At 45.3% G+C, this 17,859-nt stretch overlaps 2 protein-coding genes across 2 annotated transcripts; one reads left to right on the top strand and one right to left on the bottom strand.

Moving 5' to 3' along the window:
- Positions 1-10,756: 10,756 nt before the first annotated feature.
- Positions 10,757-14,874, bottom strand: LOC132236113 (germinal-center associated nuclear protein-like). Its single transcript, XM_059699513.1, is given in 3 exon segments — positions 10,757-11,180; positions 11,182-13,669; positions 14,808-14,874. Coding segments are annotated over 3 exon segments (2,979 nt in total).
- A 333-nt stretch (positions 14,875-15,207) lies between these two features.
- On the top strand, positions 15,208-17,247 carry LOC132235398 (NIPA-like protein 2). Its single transcript, XM_059697685.1, is given in 2 exon segments — positions 15,208-16,194; positions 16,197-17,247. Coding segments are annotated over 2 exon segments (1,125 nt in total). The 5' UTR covers positions 15,208-15,284; the 3' UTR covers positions 16,412-17,247.
- The last annotated feature ends 612 nt before the right edge of the window (positions 17,248-17,859 follow it).

Consider the following 17,859-nt stretch of genomic DNA (forward strand, 5'->3'; position numbering starts at 1 on the left):
GCTTATATGCATGCATACAAGTCCTTTGGTTGATCTCTTACCCACCCCCCTCCTGCCCTCCCATCCTCCCCGGCCTTCCTGCTGTAGTTTGACAGTCTGTTAGAGGCAGCTCTGCCTCTGTATCTATTTTTGTTCATAAGATTATAATGGTCTTTATTATCCAGAAATGAGTGACATCATGTGGTATTTTTTCCTTCATTGACTGGCTTATTTCACTTAGCATAATGCTCTCCAGTTCCATCCATGCTGTTGCAAATGGTAAGAGTTCCTTCTTTTTTAGAGCAGCATAGTATTCCATCGTGTAGATGTACCACGGTTTTCTAATCCATTCATCTACAGATGGGCACTTAGGCTGTTTCCAGATCTTAGCTATGGTGAATTGTGCTGCTATGAACATACGGGTGCATATATCCTTTCTGATTGGTGTTTCTGGTTTCCTGGGATATATTCCTAGAAGTGGGATCACAGGGTCAAATGGGAGTTCCATTTTTAGTTTTTTTAGGAAACTCCATGCTGTCTTCCATAGTGGCTGCACCAGTCTGCATTCCCACCAGCAGTGCACAAGTGTTCCTTTTTCTCCACATCCTCTCCAGCACTTGTCGTTTGTTGATTTGTTGATGATAGCCAGTCTGACAGGTGTGAGATGGTACCTCATTGTTGTTTTGATTTGCATCTCTCAGATGATTAGTGACTTTGAGCATGTTTTCATATGTCTCTTGGCTTTCTGAATGTCCTCTTTTGAAAGGTGTCTATTTAAATCCTTTGCCCATTTTTTGATTGGATTGTTTATCTTCCTTTTGTTAAGTTGTATGAGTTCCCTATAAATTTTGGAGATTAGGCCCTTATCAGATATGACATTGGCAAATATGTTTTCCCACACAGTGGGTTTTCTCGTTGTTTTGTTGATGGTTTCTTTTGCTGTGCAGAAGCTTTTTATTTTGATGTAGTCCCATTTGTTTATTTTCTCTTTAGTTTCCAATGCCCTAGGAGCTGTATCGGTGAAAAAATTGCCTCGGCATATGTCTGAGATTTTGTTGCCTTTGGATTTTTCTAGTATTTGTATGGTTTCCCGTCGTATATTTAAGTCCTTTATCCATTTTGAGTTTATTTTTGTGTATGGTGTAAGTTGGTGGTCTAGTTTCATTTTCTTGCATATATCTGTCCAATTTTCCCAACACCATTTATTGAAGAGACTATCTTGACTCCATTGTATGCTCTTGCCTCCTTTGTCAAATATTAATTGAGCGTATTGGTTGGGGCTGATTTCTGGGCTCTCTATTCTATTCCATTGATCTATATGTCTTTTCTTGTGCCAATACCAGGCAGTTTTGAGAACAGTGGCATTGTAATACAGCTTGATATCTGGTATTGAGATCCCACCTACTTTGTTCTTTCTCAGGATCGCTGCAGCTATTCGGGGTCGTTTTTTTATTCCAGATGAATTTTTGGAGAGTACGTTCTAGGTCTGTGAAATATGCCATTGGTATTTTAATGGGAAGTGCGTTGAATTTATAGATTGCTTTGGGCAGTATGGACATTTTAATGATGTTGATTCTACCAATCCAAGAACATGGTATGTTCTTCCATCTCTTTATGTCTTCCTCTATCTCTTTTTTCAACGTCCTGTAGTTTTCTGAGAAGAGGTCTTTTACCTCTTTAGTTAAGTTTATTCCTAGGTAGCTTAATTTTTTTGGTGCGATGGTAAATGGGATTGCTTTTTTAGTCTGTCTTTCTGCACATTCACTATTGGTGTATAGAAATGCCATAGATTTCTTGGCGTTAATTTTGTATCCTGCTACATTGTCGAATTCTTTTATTAAGTCTAATAGTTTATTGATGGAGTCTTTAGGGTTTTTTAAGTATAATATCATGTCATCTGCAAATAAGGACAGTTTTACTTCTTCTTTTCCAATTTGGATGCCTTTTATTTCTTCTTCTTGTCTAATTGCAATGGCTAACACTTTCAGTACTATGTCAAACAGGAGGGGTGAGAGTGGGCATCCCTGTCTTGTTCCTGTTCTTAGGGCAAATGGTGTTAGTTTTTGTCCATTGAGTATGATGTTGGCTGTGGGTTTGTCATATATGGCTTTTATTATGTTGAGGTATGATCCTTCTACTCCTGCCTTACTGAGAATTTTAATCAAAAATGGGTGTTGAATTTTGTCAAATGCTTTTTCTGCATCAATTGATATGACCATGTGGTTTTTTTCTTTCAATTTGTTTTTGTGATGTATCACGTTTATTGACTTGCGGATATGGTACCATCCTTGCATCCCTGGGATAAATCCTACTTGGTCATGGTGTATGATCTTTCTGATGTACTGCTGGATCCGATTTGCTAAGATTTTGTTGAGGATTTTGGCATTTATGTTCATGAGGGATATTGGCCTGTAATTCTCTTTCATTGTGTTGTCTTTACCTGGTTTTGGTATTAGGGTGATGCTGGCTTCATAGAATGAGTGTGGAAGTGTTCCTTCCTCTTGGATTTTTTGTAGTAGTCTGAGGAGGATAGGTTTTAGTTCTTCCTTGAATGTTTGGTAAAACTCCCCTGTGAAGCCGTCTGGTCCTGGGCTTTTGTTTGCTGGAAGCTTTTTGATGACTGCTTCAATTTCTTCCATAGTTATTGGCCTATTGAGATTTTTAGATTCTTCCTGATCAAGTTTTGGAATGTTGTATTTTTCTAGGAATATGTCCATTTCCTCCAGGTTGTCTAGTTTGTTGGAGTAGAGTTGTCCATAGTATTTATTAACAATCATTTGTATTTCTGTGGGATCTGTTGTTATTTTGCCTCTATCATTTCTGATTTTGTTGATTTGGGTCCTTTCTCTTTGCTTCTTGGTGAGCCTGGCTAGATGTTTGTCAATCTTGTTTATCCTTTCAAAGAACCAGCTCTTGGTTTCATTGATTTTCTGTATTGTTTTTTTTGGTCTCTGTGTCATTTATTTCTGCTCTAATCTTTATTATCTCCTTTCTTCTGCTCACTCTGGGGTTTTCTTGTTGCTCTCTTTCTAATTCTTTGAGCTGTAGATTTAGATGATTTACTACCATTTTTTCTTGTTTGTTCAGATAGGCCTGTAGAGCTATAAACTTCCCTCTAAGGACTGCTTTCATTGCGTCCCAAAGGTTTTGGATTGTTGTGTTTTCATTGTCATTAGTTTCCAGGATGTTTTTAATTTCTTCTTTGATCTCATTGGTAACCCAATCAATATTTAATAATGTGCTATTCAGCTTCCAAGTGTTTGAATATTTTGAGTTGTTTTTGTTGTAGTTTATTTCTAATATTATAGCCTTGTGGTCTGAGAAGATGCTTGGTATGATTTCAATCTTCTTGAATTTGGGAAGATTTTGTTTGTGACCCAATATGTGGTCTATTTTTGAAGATGTCCCATGAGCACTTGAGAAGAACGTATATTTTGTGGCTTTGGGGTGAAGTGTTCTGAAGATGTCAATTAAGTCCATCTGATCTAGTGAGTCATTTAGGATTGCTGTTTCTTTGCTGAGTTTTTGTCTAGCGGATTTATCCAGTGATGTCAGTGGTGTATTAAAGTCCCCTACTATGATTGTATTGTTGTCGATCTCTCCCTTGATATCTTCCAGGAGTTTTCTTATGTATGTGGGTGCTCCTGCATTGGGTGCATATATGTTTATCAGGGTTATATCCTCTTGTTGTATTGATCCCTTTAGTATTATGAAGTGGCCTTTCTTATAAAGAGACCTTTTTAATTTTTTTCTTTATTAATTAAGGTATTACATATGTGTCCTTATCCCCCCAGTGCCCCCCATTCCCCACTCATGCCCTGACCCCCCTGGTGTCTGTGTTCATTGGTTAGGCTTATATGCATACATACAAGTCCTTTGGTTGATCTCTCCCCCTTAACCCCACCCTCCCCTACCTTCCCTCTGAAGTTTGACGGTCTGATCAATGCTTCTGTGTCTCTGGATCTGTTTTTGTTCATCAGTTTATGTTGTTCATTATATTCCACAAGTGAGTGAGATCATACGATATTTATCTTTCTCTGACTGGCTTATTTTGCTTAGCATAATGCTCTCCAGTTCCCTCCATGCTGTTGCAAATGATAATTCCTTCTTTTTTACAGCAGCATAGTATTCCATTGTGTAAATGTACCACAGTTTTTAATCCACTCATCAGCTGATGGGCACTTAGTTTGTTTCCAAATCTTAGCTATGGTAAATTGTGCTGCTATGAACATAGGGGTGCATATATCCTTTCTGATTGGTGTTTCTAGTTTCTTTGGATATATTCCTAGAAGTGGAAACACTAGCTCAAATGGCAGTTCCATTTTTAGTTTTTTGAGGAAACTCCATACTGTTCTCCACAGTGGCTGCACCAGTCTGCATTCCCACCAGCAGTGCACAAGGGTTCTATTTTCTCCACATCCTTGCCAGCACTTGTCATTTTTTTAATTTGATGATGATAGCAGCTATGACAGGTGTGAGATGGTTCTGCATTGTTTTGATTTGCATCTTTCAGATGATTAGGGACTTTGAGCACGTTTTCATATGTTTTTTTGTCTTCTGTATGTCCTCTTTTGAAAAGTATCTCTTTAGGCCCATTGCCCATTTATTGATTGGGCTGTTTATCTTCCTTTTGTTAAGTTGTATAAGTTCCCTATAAAAGTTGGAGATTAAACCCTTATCATTGATAACATTGGCAAATATGTTCTCCCATGCAGTGGGCTTTCTTATTGTTTTGTTGATGGATTCTTTTGCTGTACAGAAGCTTTTTATTTTGATGTAGTCCCATTTGTTTATTTTCTCTTTAGTTTCCATCATTAAAGTGTCCACACTACCCAAAGCAATCTATAGATTCAATGCAAACCCCATTAAAATACCAGCGGCATATTTCACAGACCTGGAACGAACTCTCCAAAAATTCATCTGGAATAAAAAAGGATCCTGAATAGCTGCAGCAATCCTGAGAAAGAAGAACAAAGTAGAAGGGATCTCAATACCAGATATCAAGCTGTATTACAAAGCCACTGTTCTCAAAACTGCCTGGTACTGGCACAAAAACAGACATATAGACCAATGGAATAAAATAGGGAACCCATAAATTGACCCATTCCACTATGTCAATTAATATCTGACAAAGGAGGCAAGAATTTACAATGGAGTCAAGACAGTCTCTTCAATAAATAATGTTGGGAAAATGGACAGATACATGCAAAAAAAATGAAACTAGACCACCAACTTACACAAAAATAAACTCCAAATGGATAAAAGACTTAAACGTAAGACAGGAAACCATAAAAATCTTAGAGGAATTCACAGGCAGCAAAATCTCACACATATGCCAAAGGCATATCTTCACCAATGCAGCTCCTAGGGTAAGGAGACCTTTTTAATGCACTAGTTTATATGCTCTCATAATTCCTGTACTTTTAAGTACTTATCATAATTTTTAGTATATGGTTATTTATATAATGTAAAAATAAATTATATATTTACTTGAAAAATATATAGACTATGAGCTAGATCCATGAGTACAAGGCCCAAGACTGTCTTATTTCACACAAGTAAATGAATACAATTATTTTGATATTATCTACAATGAGAAACAGTTTCGGGTTCATTAGACCTGTCTTCAATTTGGGCTCTGCTATTCAATAGCATATAGCATTTGAAAAGTTAGTAAATTTCTGTCTTTTAATTTCCTCACCTGTAAGTGGGGTAGCATTTACCTCTAAAATTTGTTGAGATAATTAATAAGTTCAAGGGCTCCACATGTTCATCCTGATGCTTGGCATGAAGTAGATGCTCAAGAAGGCCAGTGCTTTTTCTTCTCATGACGACCAGGGAATATGTCCAAGTCCATGGTATCCAAGCTACTGAGACCTTTAATGACCCACATCAAAATGGAGTGCTCTTCTTCTATACCAAGGAATAGTTCATAAAACTTCCCAATTTTTATTAGCTTCATTATCTGTTTTATTTCTATCAAATTATCGTTATCAAATTATAGTATTTTGCTTTATAAGTTATTTGCTGACAGCATTTCAAATCTTTTTTTTAAAATATATTTTATTGATTTTTTACAGAGAGGAAGGGAGAGAGATAGAGAGTTAGAAACATCGATCAGCTGCCTCCTGCACACGCCCCACTGGAGATGTGCCCGCAACCAAGGTACATGCCCTTGGTGGGAATCGAACCCGGGACCCTTCAGTCCACAGGCCGATGCTCCATCCACTGAGCCAAACCGGCCAGGGCAGCATTTCAAATCTTGATACGTGTCTCCATCTATGACTTCTGGGAATAAATTGTTTCAAATTGATATGATATGTCTAGATGGCACTTCTGTGTGTCTTATTAGATTGGCTGATGGTAGATCACTCTGTGGAGGTTTTGCTCCACACAATTTGGTAATCATCTAGGAGGCTGGTTCAACCCTCAGGCTAGTAGACATGCTCTATGCATTCTGTCTAGCTTAGTCTTGATTTTGGACAATTTTATGATCATATTTTGACTACCCACCACGGGTACAGCATTGCACCAATCATCCTTTTCTGATATTGGAATTGCAGGAAAGGTAGGGGCTTGGTATATCTGGTAGTTTATTAGGTTTTTTAAGTGAAAGTCAGAATAATGTAGATAGTGATCTTGACCACAGTTTAGAAAAGCTCCTCTGAACCCTACTTTCATTTAGGCCACATCGTTGAGCCTGTATTCAAGCCCTCATTGCCAGGTTGTAGCAAGAATGCTGCTGTCTCCGTGCATTTGGGCTGCTATAACAATGTATCATAAACTGGGTGGCTTTTAAACAACTGATATTTATTTCTTACAGTTTTGGAGCCTGGAAAGTATAAGATCAAGGCACTGATAGATTTGGTGTCTGGTGAGAGCCCCTTTCCTGGTTCTCAGATGGCCATTTTTGTGCTGTGTCCTTATATGTTGAAAGACAGAATTAGGAAGGGAAGATAATAGACAATTCTATAGAGACACCTCTTATAGTCAAATCCTCAAATTTCTCACTATAAGATCACACTTTGCTTTGCCCTAGCAGATTTGGCTCAGTGGATAGAGCATCAGCCCACAGACTGAAGGGTCCTGGGTTCGATTCAGTCAAGGATGCATACCTCAGTTGCAGGCTTGAATCCTCTGCCCCAGGTCGGGGCGCGTGAGGGAGGCAACCAATAGTTGTGTCTCTCTCACATCAGTTTCTCTCTCTCAGTCTCTACTCCTCTCTAACACTATCAAAAAAAAAAAAAAATCAATGGAAAAATATCCTCAGGTGAGGATTAACAAAAAACAAACAAAAAAAACGTGCTTTGCTTTAAAGCAAGACCTAATATTAACCCGACAACTTTCTTTTGTAAGATTTATTTTTTTTCACTTATATGTGGAACCTAATGAGCAAAATAAAGTGATGAGTGAAATAAAACTAAAGGTATGGACACATGGGACAGACTAACAAATCTCAGAAGGAAGGGGGGAGGGTGGAAAGAGATTAACCAAAGAACTTATATGCATATATGCATAGCCCATGCACACAGACCATAGGGAGGTGAAAGCTTTGGGCCAGGTGGGAACCTAGAGGAGGGAGGCAATGGGGAAGAAAGACGGAGGATGTTTGTAATACTCTCAACAATAAAGATTTTAAAATATATACGCTAAAAAAGAAAACATTTATTCTGGGTAAAAGAAAAAGAGTTATTTTTAACTCTTGAGTATTTTTTCTTTATAACACTACTAGAGGCCCGGTGCATGAAATTCGTGCACTGGGGGGAGGGGGTCCCTCAGCCTGGCCTGCACCTTCTCCAATCTGGGATCCTTGGGGGATGTCAGACTGCCGGTTTAGGCCCAATTCTGCACCAGTAGTCGGACGTCCCTCTTGCAATTCAGGACCACTGGCTCTTAACCACTCACCTGCCTGCCTGCCTGCCTGATTGCACCTAACCACTCTGTTTGCCAGCCTGACCACCCCCAACTGCCGCCCTGATCCCCCCCAACTGCCTCCCCTGCCAGCCTGTTTGCCCCCAACTACCCCCTGCCACCAGCCTGATTGCTCCCAACTGCCCCCCCTCGCCAGCCTGATTGGGGTTGGGGGGCCGATTGGGGCAGGGGCTGGCCATGGGGAGGGGCTGTGGTTGGTGGGCTGGGCAGCCACCCCCCCAAATGAGTTGGGGGGTGGCGATCAGGGCCAGTGGCCTGGGGGAGGAGCCATGGGTGGTTGGCCAGCCAGCCCTGCCCCTGATTGTGGTGGGGGGGGGGGCGGGGGGGGAAATCTGGGGTCAGGCTGGGCAAGGGGAGAGGCTGCAGGAGATTGGCTGGCCAGCCCTGCCCCGTCTTGGGGTGTGTGTGGGGGGGGTGCAATCAGGGGCAGACAGCCATGGGGAGGGGCTGTGGGCCTATTGTGGTGGGGCAGGTTGATCAAGGGCGGGGCTGGTGGGGAGGGGTGGTGGGAAGAGAGGGGGTATTTGGCCAGCCGGCCTGCTCTTTTTTTTTTTTTTTTTTTTTTTTTGGCAACTTCACAACTTTTACTTGTGGTGCCTGTGCTATGTCTGAAAAATACCTTCTCCCCCTGCCCGGGACAATGATGGGAAGGGGGCAGCAAAAACTAGAAGACATCCCTTCCTATTGCACACGGGCCCTATATACAGGCTCACCTGGCCCAGGCTGGCGGGATGCTTGGCACATTCTAGGATCCCTGCTCAGGTGCTGGAGGGGTGACTGGTGGCAGCACACGTGAGAGGGGACCTCTGGGTGACCACTCTGGTCCTGGCTACTGGTCTTGGCACTTCCTGGTCCCCAGTTCCTTTCTGGTCCCTCCTGCAGCCCTGGTCCCCCTACCTGGATCAGCCTCCTGTCTCCATCCTGGACTCAGATTGCCCCCTTGGCTCCTGGGGGCTCTGTCCTCCCCTCCTGACCTGGAGATCTCAAGGGAGGTTATGGCTTCTCAGAGACTCCTCGACAGCCCTGTCACTCATGTTCACACAGGGAAGGGGTGCATGTGGCAAAAGCAGCTGTACAAATGCAGGTGCAGGGGCAAGTCCTCTGGGGTCACTTGGACAGTTTGCTGATGACGCAGATCAGGGCCACATTCTCATCCTTGAGGCACTGGTTGTCAGCTCGGAGACTGGACAGGCCCTTCAGCTCCTCTTCCAGTTCAGCGGCCTTGCACTCCAGGGCCCTGCACTCAAATCTCACCAGCTCCAGGATGGCCGGCCTCTCTGCAAAGCGCTCCTGCCTCTGCATGGTGCGCTCCAGCTCTACCTTGAGCTGCGCCAGCCGCAGCGTGGTCTGGATCAGGGCCACACGAAGTCTCTCGTTCTCAATGTGCAGCTTTACGTAGAGCTTCCTGAAGCTCCCTCAGGCTCTTCCAATTTGGGCTGAGGTTCTGGGTTTAGGTCCTGCTGCCTCTGGACGGGAAGGGCTGGATTCTGGGCTGATGTCCATTGGCTTCACCTTCTCCCCCTTCACAGGCCCTCTCCTCTCATCGCCAACGCTGCGGTGCTCCCTGGAGGCCTGCGGTCCCTGTCCCTGCCCCTCAGGCACCTCTACTCTCTGGGCAGGGCCATCGGAATTCTCAGCCCCAGGGACTCGGGCCTGCCAGGAAGGGTCCAGGCTCTGTGCACCCTGCTCTTGATTGGGATGGGAGAGTCTGATCAGGGGAAGGCCTGCAGCGGGGAGGGACTGCGAAGTTGGCTGCTGGCCCCACCACCTGATCAGGCCGAGTGCTGGCTACAGTGGCTGTCATAGCGACTGGCCCAATCAGGGCCATGTTCTGCTCGCTCACCACTCCCCAGTCCCAACACCGCCTCCACTGCCTGGCTAACAGGCCTTTGGGATCACCAGCTCACAGCACCTGCTTTCCCACAGGCCTGAGGCTCTCAGGCCTGTGGGAAAGCAGGCGCCGGTGACTTCAACTGCATGCATGTGTGCCCGGGTGGCGGCTGATGGAAGCACTGCCCACTTGGGGCCGCTCACACCTGGGCGGGCAGGTCCAGGGCACTGCCTCCAGCGCTACTGCCACTGCCACTGCTGCTGCAGCTGGGGCTTGAGGCACTGACTGAGGTTGCCAGCAACCTACCCACCCCGGGTTGGGTGGCACATAGGATGCGCTGGCTAGTCGATCGCTGCTGCTGCCCCGTGTCCCTTCACACAGGGGATACCGGGGCGGGTACCCGATCACTGCATTCCCACCAGCCAACCCCCAGGTCCCCCATGGGAGGCCCGGATGAGGGCAGGGTGGGTGCCCATCACCACAGTCCCACCTGCCAGCCCTGGGACCCCGCTGGAGGCCCGGATGAGGGCGGGCAGGTGCCTGATCACCGCCATCCCACCCGCCAGCCCTGGGTCCCCTGTGGGAGGGCCAGATGAGGGCGGGGGACCTCTGCCACCAGCCCCTGATAGAGGCGAGCTGGCGTTGGCACTGTCCCTCCCTGCCTGCAGTATGCAAATTAGCCACCATCTTGGCTGGTGGTTAATTTGCATATCGCCCTGATTAGCCAATGAAAAGGGTAGCGGTCATACACCAATTACCATGTTTCTCTTTCATTAGATAGGATTATTATGTAAGAATAGTCACAATCTCAAACACTTTTATAGATATTTTGTTCCACACATTAAAAAAAATGATTTATTTATTGGTTTTAGAGAGAGAGGGAGAGAAAGAGAGATAGAAACATTTATTTGTTGTTTCACTTGTTTATGCATACATTGATTGATTCTTCTAATGTCCCCTGATCTGGACTAAACACACAACCTTTGTATCATGACAAGACTCTAACAAATTGAACTACCTGGCTAGGGCACACATTTTTTCATTTGGGAATAAATTTTGAATCTTGTAAGACTTAAGGTTGGCACAGACTTGCTCACAGCAGCAGGCCATGCGGACCTTCTGGTCTGTCTCCACTGCACTCTTCCACTCCTGGGAGCAGGTTTCCCTCACACACCCCATCACCACCAGCTCTGCCAGCTCTGCAGCCAGGCCCTGACTCATCTGAGTTCACACCAGTTCTCTTTCTTGTTTCAACCTCTCCTCTTCAGCCTGCCGCCTCTCCTCCCCTTTTCACTCCCTTTCCTTAGTAATTTCTTCGGCTGCCATGTGCCTCAAAATGCCTGTGGTAGCGGCTGTTAACAACTCCACAGCAGCACTGCAAACACCCCGAGCTGTGGCTGCGAAGGCCGCCCCAGCGGCACCAACCTCCTCACAGTTGAAGAACCTTCTGGAAGAGCTCCACCAACTGCACCAGGTCTGCCTCAGAGTGCACAGGCTCAGGCTTTGCAGGACGGAGCTCCGGCTGCACAGGGGTTAGCATGGGGGGTTGGAAGAGGCCAGGTGTCGCACTCAGGGTGGCTGCTGGGTGGTGCGGCAGATAGGGCAGTGCAGGAGCCAAGCTGGGAAGAGGCTGCGGGAGGAGGGTAGGCGGGGACGCGTCCGCCTCAGTAACACATTCCTCTCCTCTCCCCCCACCTGCTGCCTCCAAGCCGGGTCTCTGAGGGCCCACAGACAGCTCCGTGGCCAGGCTCTCCCCAACGTACTTGTTCTGGGAGTTGAAGCTGCACATGGGGGTATGACGAGGGACAGGGGGCAACGGCCCCCCATTCACAATTTCCCCAACAGACACCATCAGCTTCCTGGTAATAAACACCGACTTCCTGGCCTTCAAGAACCCCTCTGGTTCTAAGAACGAGGTCCGGTTCAGCTTGACACAGCCATCGGCAACAGGGAGACCATGGTAGTTGAGGAAGTCTGTGGCCTCTTCGCAATCTCTGAAGAGCAGCAAGCGCACCACACGGTCCAGGGGAAAGAGGGTGGATCGTTTTTTGCTCACAGTATAGGCGATGTTGAGTGCCCGGAGAGCATCCTTGCGGATCTGATTAAAGTAGCAATGTAAAAGACAAGCGTTCAAATAAGACGCTGACTGGACCAGCTTGAAAAATCTCACGAAATTATTACTGTTCAAGGCAGCAAAAGCCTGAACAGCAAATGTCACCTCGGCGGAGTCTCTAACAGCCGGATGGAGCTGTTGTACTTCTCTCAGGATGTCCCCCTGGTTGAGATTGAGCAGCACATGGTAGCCCTGGAACTCGGCTTCACCGACACAGAAGACGCCCTTGTTCCTCAGGTCTTGGTACATCTCCTTCAGACTCTGAAGGCACTTGGTCACGTTCTCATTGTTGATCTTGGCATCAAAGGAGGACATGGGCTCCTCGCACATGAAGTGAGCACAGTGGATATGAAACCGGGCACACTTCTCGATCAGGGACACCGTCATGGGATCACACAGGTGCTGCTGTGTGATGTCCTTCCGTATGGCCCGTGTGCGGTTCCACAGGAAGTCATACCAGTCCCGCAGGCTGCCCTCCTTCCGGTCCATCACCTGGGTCACCAGGTAATCCATGGTCCGGCTGAGCACTGCTGAGGGCCGCAGCTCATTTGGCAGGGGCTCCTCCTGGTCGGCTGAGGAGCGTCTGTACTCCTTGACAGCTGCCACATGGTCCACCTGGTCAGTTCCTGGGATCACTTCAAAGACACTCAGCTGTCTGCAGGTCTCCCGCAGGTACCGCTCCTTCTCGGGACACATGTCAGGGCACGTCCCAACAACAGTCCTTGATTTGTCCAGGTCGGTTCTTTTCACCCGAGCTTGCCTCATGATTCTGTCCCTCTGGTCAAGCAGGCGGTACTTTTCCTCAGACGTGTCGGCCACAGTGCCTATCAGCGCACTGAGGGAGGACACACACAGCCCAGGACTCTCAGAACCCTCAGAGCCCGAGTCAAAAGAGTCTCCTTCAAACAGGTGGGCCTTCAGAAGGCCTGACTTCTTCACTGGAGAGCTTTTATTCATGAGGCTGCCGACTGCAGTCCCCATGGGCTTGCCAAGAGGGGAGTGCTGAAAGGATGTGTCCTTGGTGCCCTGGCCAGCCTCACCCTCCACTGGTTTCTTCTCCTGGAGGGAAAAAGGTTTCTTGTTGGGACTTATTTCCTTCTTGTGCCAAAAGATAGACGTTTCTTCAGGCAAACCTTTTTTCCCCTTCTTCCTGGCCAGGGCTTCAGAAGCATGATCAAAGAAATACACCACCACGAGGTGTTTGTTGTGCCTGGTGTCAATGCGCCGCATTTTAACAATTTTGCCAAAGTGATTCTCCAGGATGTTCCTGTTGTTGAAAGAGTCAGGAATGTTCTTGCACTGGATCGCTGTGACTTCAGAGGCAGAAAAGCCCCCAAGACTGTCTGTGCTCTCACTTCTTTGATTCTGGCGCCCAGGAGCTCCTCTTAGCTCACCTTCCTCTTTCACACCTGGAAGCCAGTAAGCTGCCAGAACACACCGACTCCCTTCTGGGATGGCCATGTGATCCTTTTTCCCAGACTCGGCACAGCCAGTTTCCTTTCTAGATTCCTTGTTGCCCAGACGACCGACTTCTTTATTGCTTTTGAAAACATCTGGTCTAGTCCGACCAAACAGAGCACCTCCCAGGGGCCGATTCAGGCCGACTGGCTGCTTATCTGGAGGATGATCACCCCTTGACAGAGGGCCCATGTCTCCCACTGCGTCGTGGCCGTATCTCCTTGGGGAGCGATCCTGATCCTGCTTCTTTTTCAGTCCTTTCATGATGCTGGAAAGTGGCTCCACTCGGGAAACAGTTTCTTTATATCCTTGTCTGGCGCCTGTTTTGCTAAATGGGAAGGGTTCCCCCAATGATCCTGAAAAAGATGTGGAGAAGCTATTATTAAGACTTACATAGTGAAGCTACTATTAAGACTTCCAAATAGTGATTTAGGGCTTTTTTTTCCCCTTCACATTTTGACTTGACAAAGCAAGGGTAAAGAGTGGCTCAGGCCGCCTCGCTGTCCCGCTCTGTTAGCCACACATTCGAAACTGCGAGAGAGGAAGGGGCAACTTCCGCCTTCGCAGTGCTCAGGGTAGGCTCAGTACCTCCGCGCCTAGCTGAACTCTGGAACTGAATGTTTTAAAGGAATAGCACATTTGTTTTTAGGTTAATGTGTATGAAGATTCTTACATGCACACATTATGTGAAACATTTTAGGTGGTTTAAGATTTCCGTAATTAGAGAAATCTCTTTTATGACCTAAAAAACACCTAGTGGCTATATGGTACTAAAATACAAAAATAATGAAATAACTTATTATACCAAATATCACTCTATTAAAGTGCTCCAATTCCAGGTATTTGAAATATTGATGTCATCTCAATTAACTAAGAAATCAACTTCTCTACTTAGAGAAGATACCAACAATTGCAGTGGTAAATTGAAAATATTTGTAATAAGATAAAGTAGGCATTTTTTGAGATATTTGCTCAAAAAAATAAAAACATATACACTCTAAATTCCATACTCACCAGAGTCTACTATGAGTGTTTCCACCTCGGTAAATTCTGTCGATATCAGGGTCAGTAGGAATTCTCTTCACTCAACTGGCAGCTCTGACTTCAGCTGTCAGTCTACTCTGGAGAAGTGATGTGTCCTCTGCACAGATGCGCTCTTTATATGACTCCCCTTAGGCCACACCCACTTGCTGAGATTGGCTAAAATCTACAAAAGGAAATAAGCCCCTTAAATGCCCTTAAATGGATTATACAGATTATAGCCTGATAGGTCATTAGGGTTACAACACATAGAAAACAATGATTAAAGAGGATTACAGAGGCTTGAATCCCTGCTATGGCTAACAATGATCAGGGCAATAAGCAGGAAATAGCTACTCCTCTGCCATGTGCAAGTTCGAAATCATTGGACTAAGTCTTCTGATGGTGCTCAGTCATTTAGCATGGGCCCTGGAGATAAGAGGTCTTAGGTTCATTCCCTGTCAGGACACCAGCCTGGGTTGTGGGCTCCATCCTTAGTGGGCAGAGTGCAAGTGGCACAAAACCAATGATTGCCTCTCATCATCGATGTTTCTATCTCCCTTTCCCTTCTTCTATGAAATCAATAAAAATTTATTAAAAAACAACAGAATTTCTGCTGTTACCACATATATTCAACACTGATGGATTCCTAGTCAATGCAATTAGACATGTGAAAGAAGAAAGAAAGCTATCATAATTTATATTATTAGCTCAGCATAATTGCATAATTAGAAAATTTCCTGAAATCAATAATTAATGAAGTTAGGAAGAAATGAGATCAGTGAATTTCTTCTAAACAAACAAAAAAAAATTGGAAAGGAAATTTACAATGCATGTTATATGATCAGAAATTGAAGAAGCGGAGGCAGCGCGGCCTCGGCGGGCGCGCCTCCTGCTCAAGCCTCGCGGAGCAGCCTCGGGAGGCGGGAGCCCGCGCCGGAGCGAGACCCCATGGCAGGCCCCCGGGGCGCCGCCCTGGACGAGCTGTCCCGGAACTCCACGTACGGGGCGCTGGGCGCCGGCAACGGCTCCCTGTCGGGCGCCTGGTACCGCAGGAACCAGTTTCACCTTTTTGGAGTTTTGCTGGCTGTTTTAGGAAACTTGGTAATCAGCATTTCCCTAAATATTCAGAAATATTCTCATCTTCAGTTGGCGCACCAAGGGCACGCAAGGCCTTTCTTCAGGAGCTTGCTGTGGTGGGGCGGGGCTCTCCTGATGGCCCTGAGAGAGACAGGGAACTTCGCGGCCTACGGATTTGCCCCCATCACGCTCATCGCTCCGTTAGGCTGTATGTCTGTTACAGGTAGTGCCTTTATTTCTGCTATGTTTCTGAAAGAAAATTTGAGAGCCTCCGATGTACTAGGTATGACATTGGCATTTGCAGGATCGTATTTGTTGGTGAACTTTGCTCCAAACATATCCCAGGCTATCTCTGCAAGAACAGTACAGTATTACTTTGTTGGCTGGCAGTTCCTGATCTATGTGATTTTAGAAATATTGATTTTCTGCATTCTCCTATATTTCTATAAAAGAAAAGGAATGAAGCACATTGTGATTCTGCTAACCCTGGTGGCACTTCTAGCCTCATTGACTGTTATTTCAGTGAAAGCTGTCTCAGGCATGATCGCTTGTTCTGTGACGGATAAAATGCAGCTAACGTATCCCATCTTCTATATAATGTTGATCATCATGATAGCATCTTGTGTTTTCCAAGTCAAGTTCCTGAATCAAGCCACGAATCTCTACAGTACGGCGACGGTGGTGCCCATTAACCATATTTTCTTTACAACCAGTGCCATTATTGCAGGCATCATATTTTATAAGGAATTCCTTGGTGCAGCTTTTCTCGCCATGTTTATATATTTTTTGGGTGTTTTCTGTCATTCCTGGGTGTGTTGTTGGTCACAAGAAACCGAGAGAAGGAACATCTGCCACAGTCTTACATTGATTTGGGGAATATTCCCGGGAAACAGACGTTGGATAAAATACAACCAGATTCAAACGGTTTATCCTGTGGAACGTTGCCTGATGGAAGTGACTCAACAAAGAGCCAAAGTGGAGAGAAGAAAGAGGTCTGAAGTGCCGAGAGCAATGGCCGTGGGCCTGTTACTCGATCCCACCTTCTTAAAAAGCTGCACATGTTCCATTTGTGTCAGCAGCTAGTTATCGCTGACATGTGCTCGCGTGCGTTCCAGGTCTCTGCCCACCTCCCTCCTGTGGACACTCGGGCCTCCCTGCGCCCTGACAGCCTAATGTTCGCATGGAATGTAACTTGAAGTGCCCCCCACCCCGGGGCCTCTCCCTAGCGAGCCTCTGACCGCCCGGACCTTGATGAGAGCCTGGCTGCCCGAGCAGAACCGCCACGCAGAAACGTGCCCGTGCTCTGGCTGCTGCTCCCAGGGTCTGGGAGTGCCGGCTGCTTTGCTTTAAAGAGACACTTTCCCCCCGCAGCCTGACTCCTGGAACCCAGGTTTGAGAGCAATCACATTTTGAAATCTTTTCTTAGACACCCCATAAAGGTCTCACCTTTCTGTTCCTAAATAAGAACGAGGAGTCATCTTTTCTGAAAACCAGCCCTACTGTGCGCCTCCTTTAAACATGAAGGGTGCCTTTAAGTTCGAATTTACAAGTGGCATTCTGAGATGGGACAGACCAAAACTAAAGACCTTGCTGGCTTCTTAAGCAAGGGGGAAAAAAAACCTAAGAACTAGAACCAGTTTTTTAAATAACAATACAGAACGGTGATGTTTCCTTCAGCTATTAGGATCCTATTACACTTGAATTGAAATGGAAGAAAAAACTTCATATTCTATGTCTTCATTTGCTTAGCTGTTATAATTTATCATGTGGGTTTGTATGCTGTAACTCTTAACACGTCTCAAAAAAATCATATTTAAATTCCTGGTGATATTTGCACTAAAAAAAAAAAAAAGAAATTGAAATTCCTAAAAATGAATCTAATAAAAGTTATATAATTCTGTGTATATAAACTATAAAATGCTATTGAAAAAAAAAACAAAGGAAAGAACTATGAGTCCTGTAAATGGAAATATGCCATATTCATGGATTGAAAGACGTAATATAGTAACTGTCCAATGTCACTAAACAGACCAATGCCATAAATATGATTCAATAACTTAAAAAATGTATGTGCATATACATGTGTATGTAATTGATAAGTTTGGTTTTAAGTGAGTCTGTGACTAGGACTCTTAAAATGTGTTTTAGTCAATAAAGGAGAGACAGACCTCACTAAAAATGAATTAGTATTGTAGGCATTATCACCTGAATTACTTTCATATCTACATAGCACACATATAACAGCTTCCATATTGTGGGGGAGAATATTTGTGTAAACGAAGGGATAAACTGCCATAGTCACAGGGTATAAAGGTCTTAGACAGCGGTTCTCAACCTGTGGGTCCAGACCCCTTTGGGGGTCAAACAACCCTTTCACAGGGTAGTCTAAGACCATTGGAAAACACATATGTAATTACATATTGTTTTGTGATCAATCACTATGCTT

The sequence above is a fragment of the Myotis daubentonii genome, chromosome 5 (genome assembly GCF_963259705.1).
Source record: "Myotis daubentonii chromosome 5, mMyoDau2.1, whole genome shotgun sequence".
Classification (NCBI taxonomy): Eukaryota; Metazoa; Chordata; class Mammalia; order Chiroptera; family Vespertilionidae; genus Myotis; species Myotis daubentonii.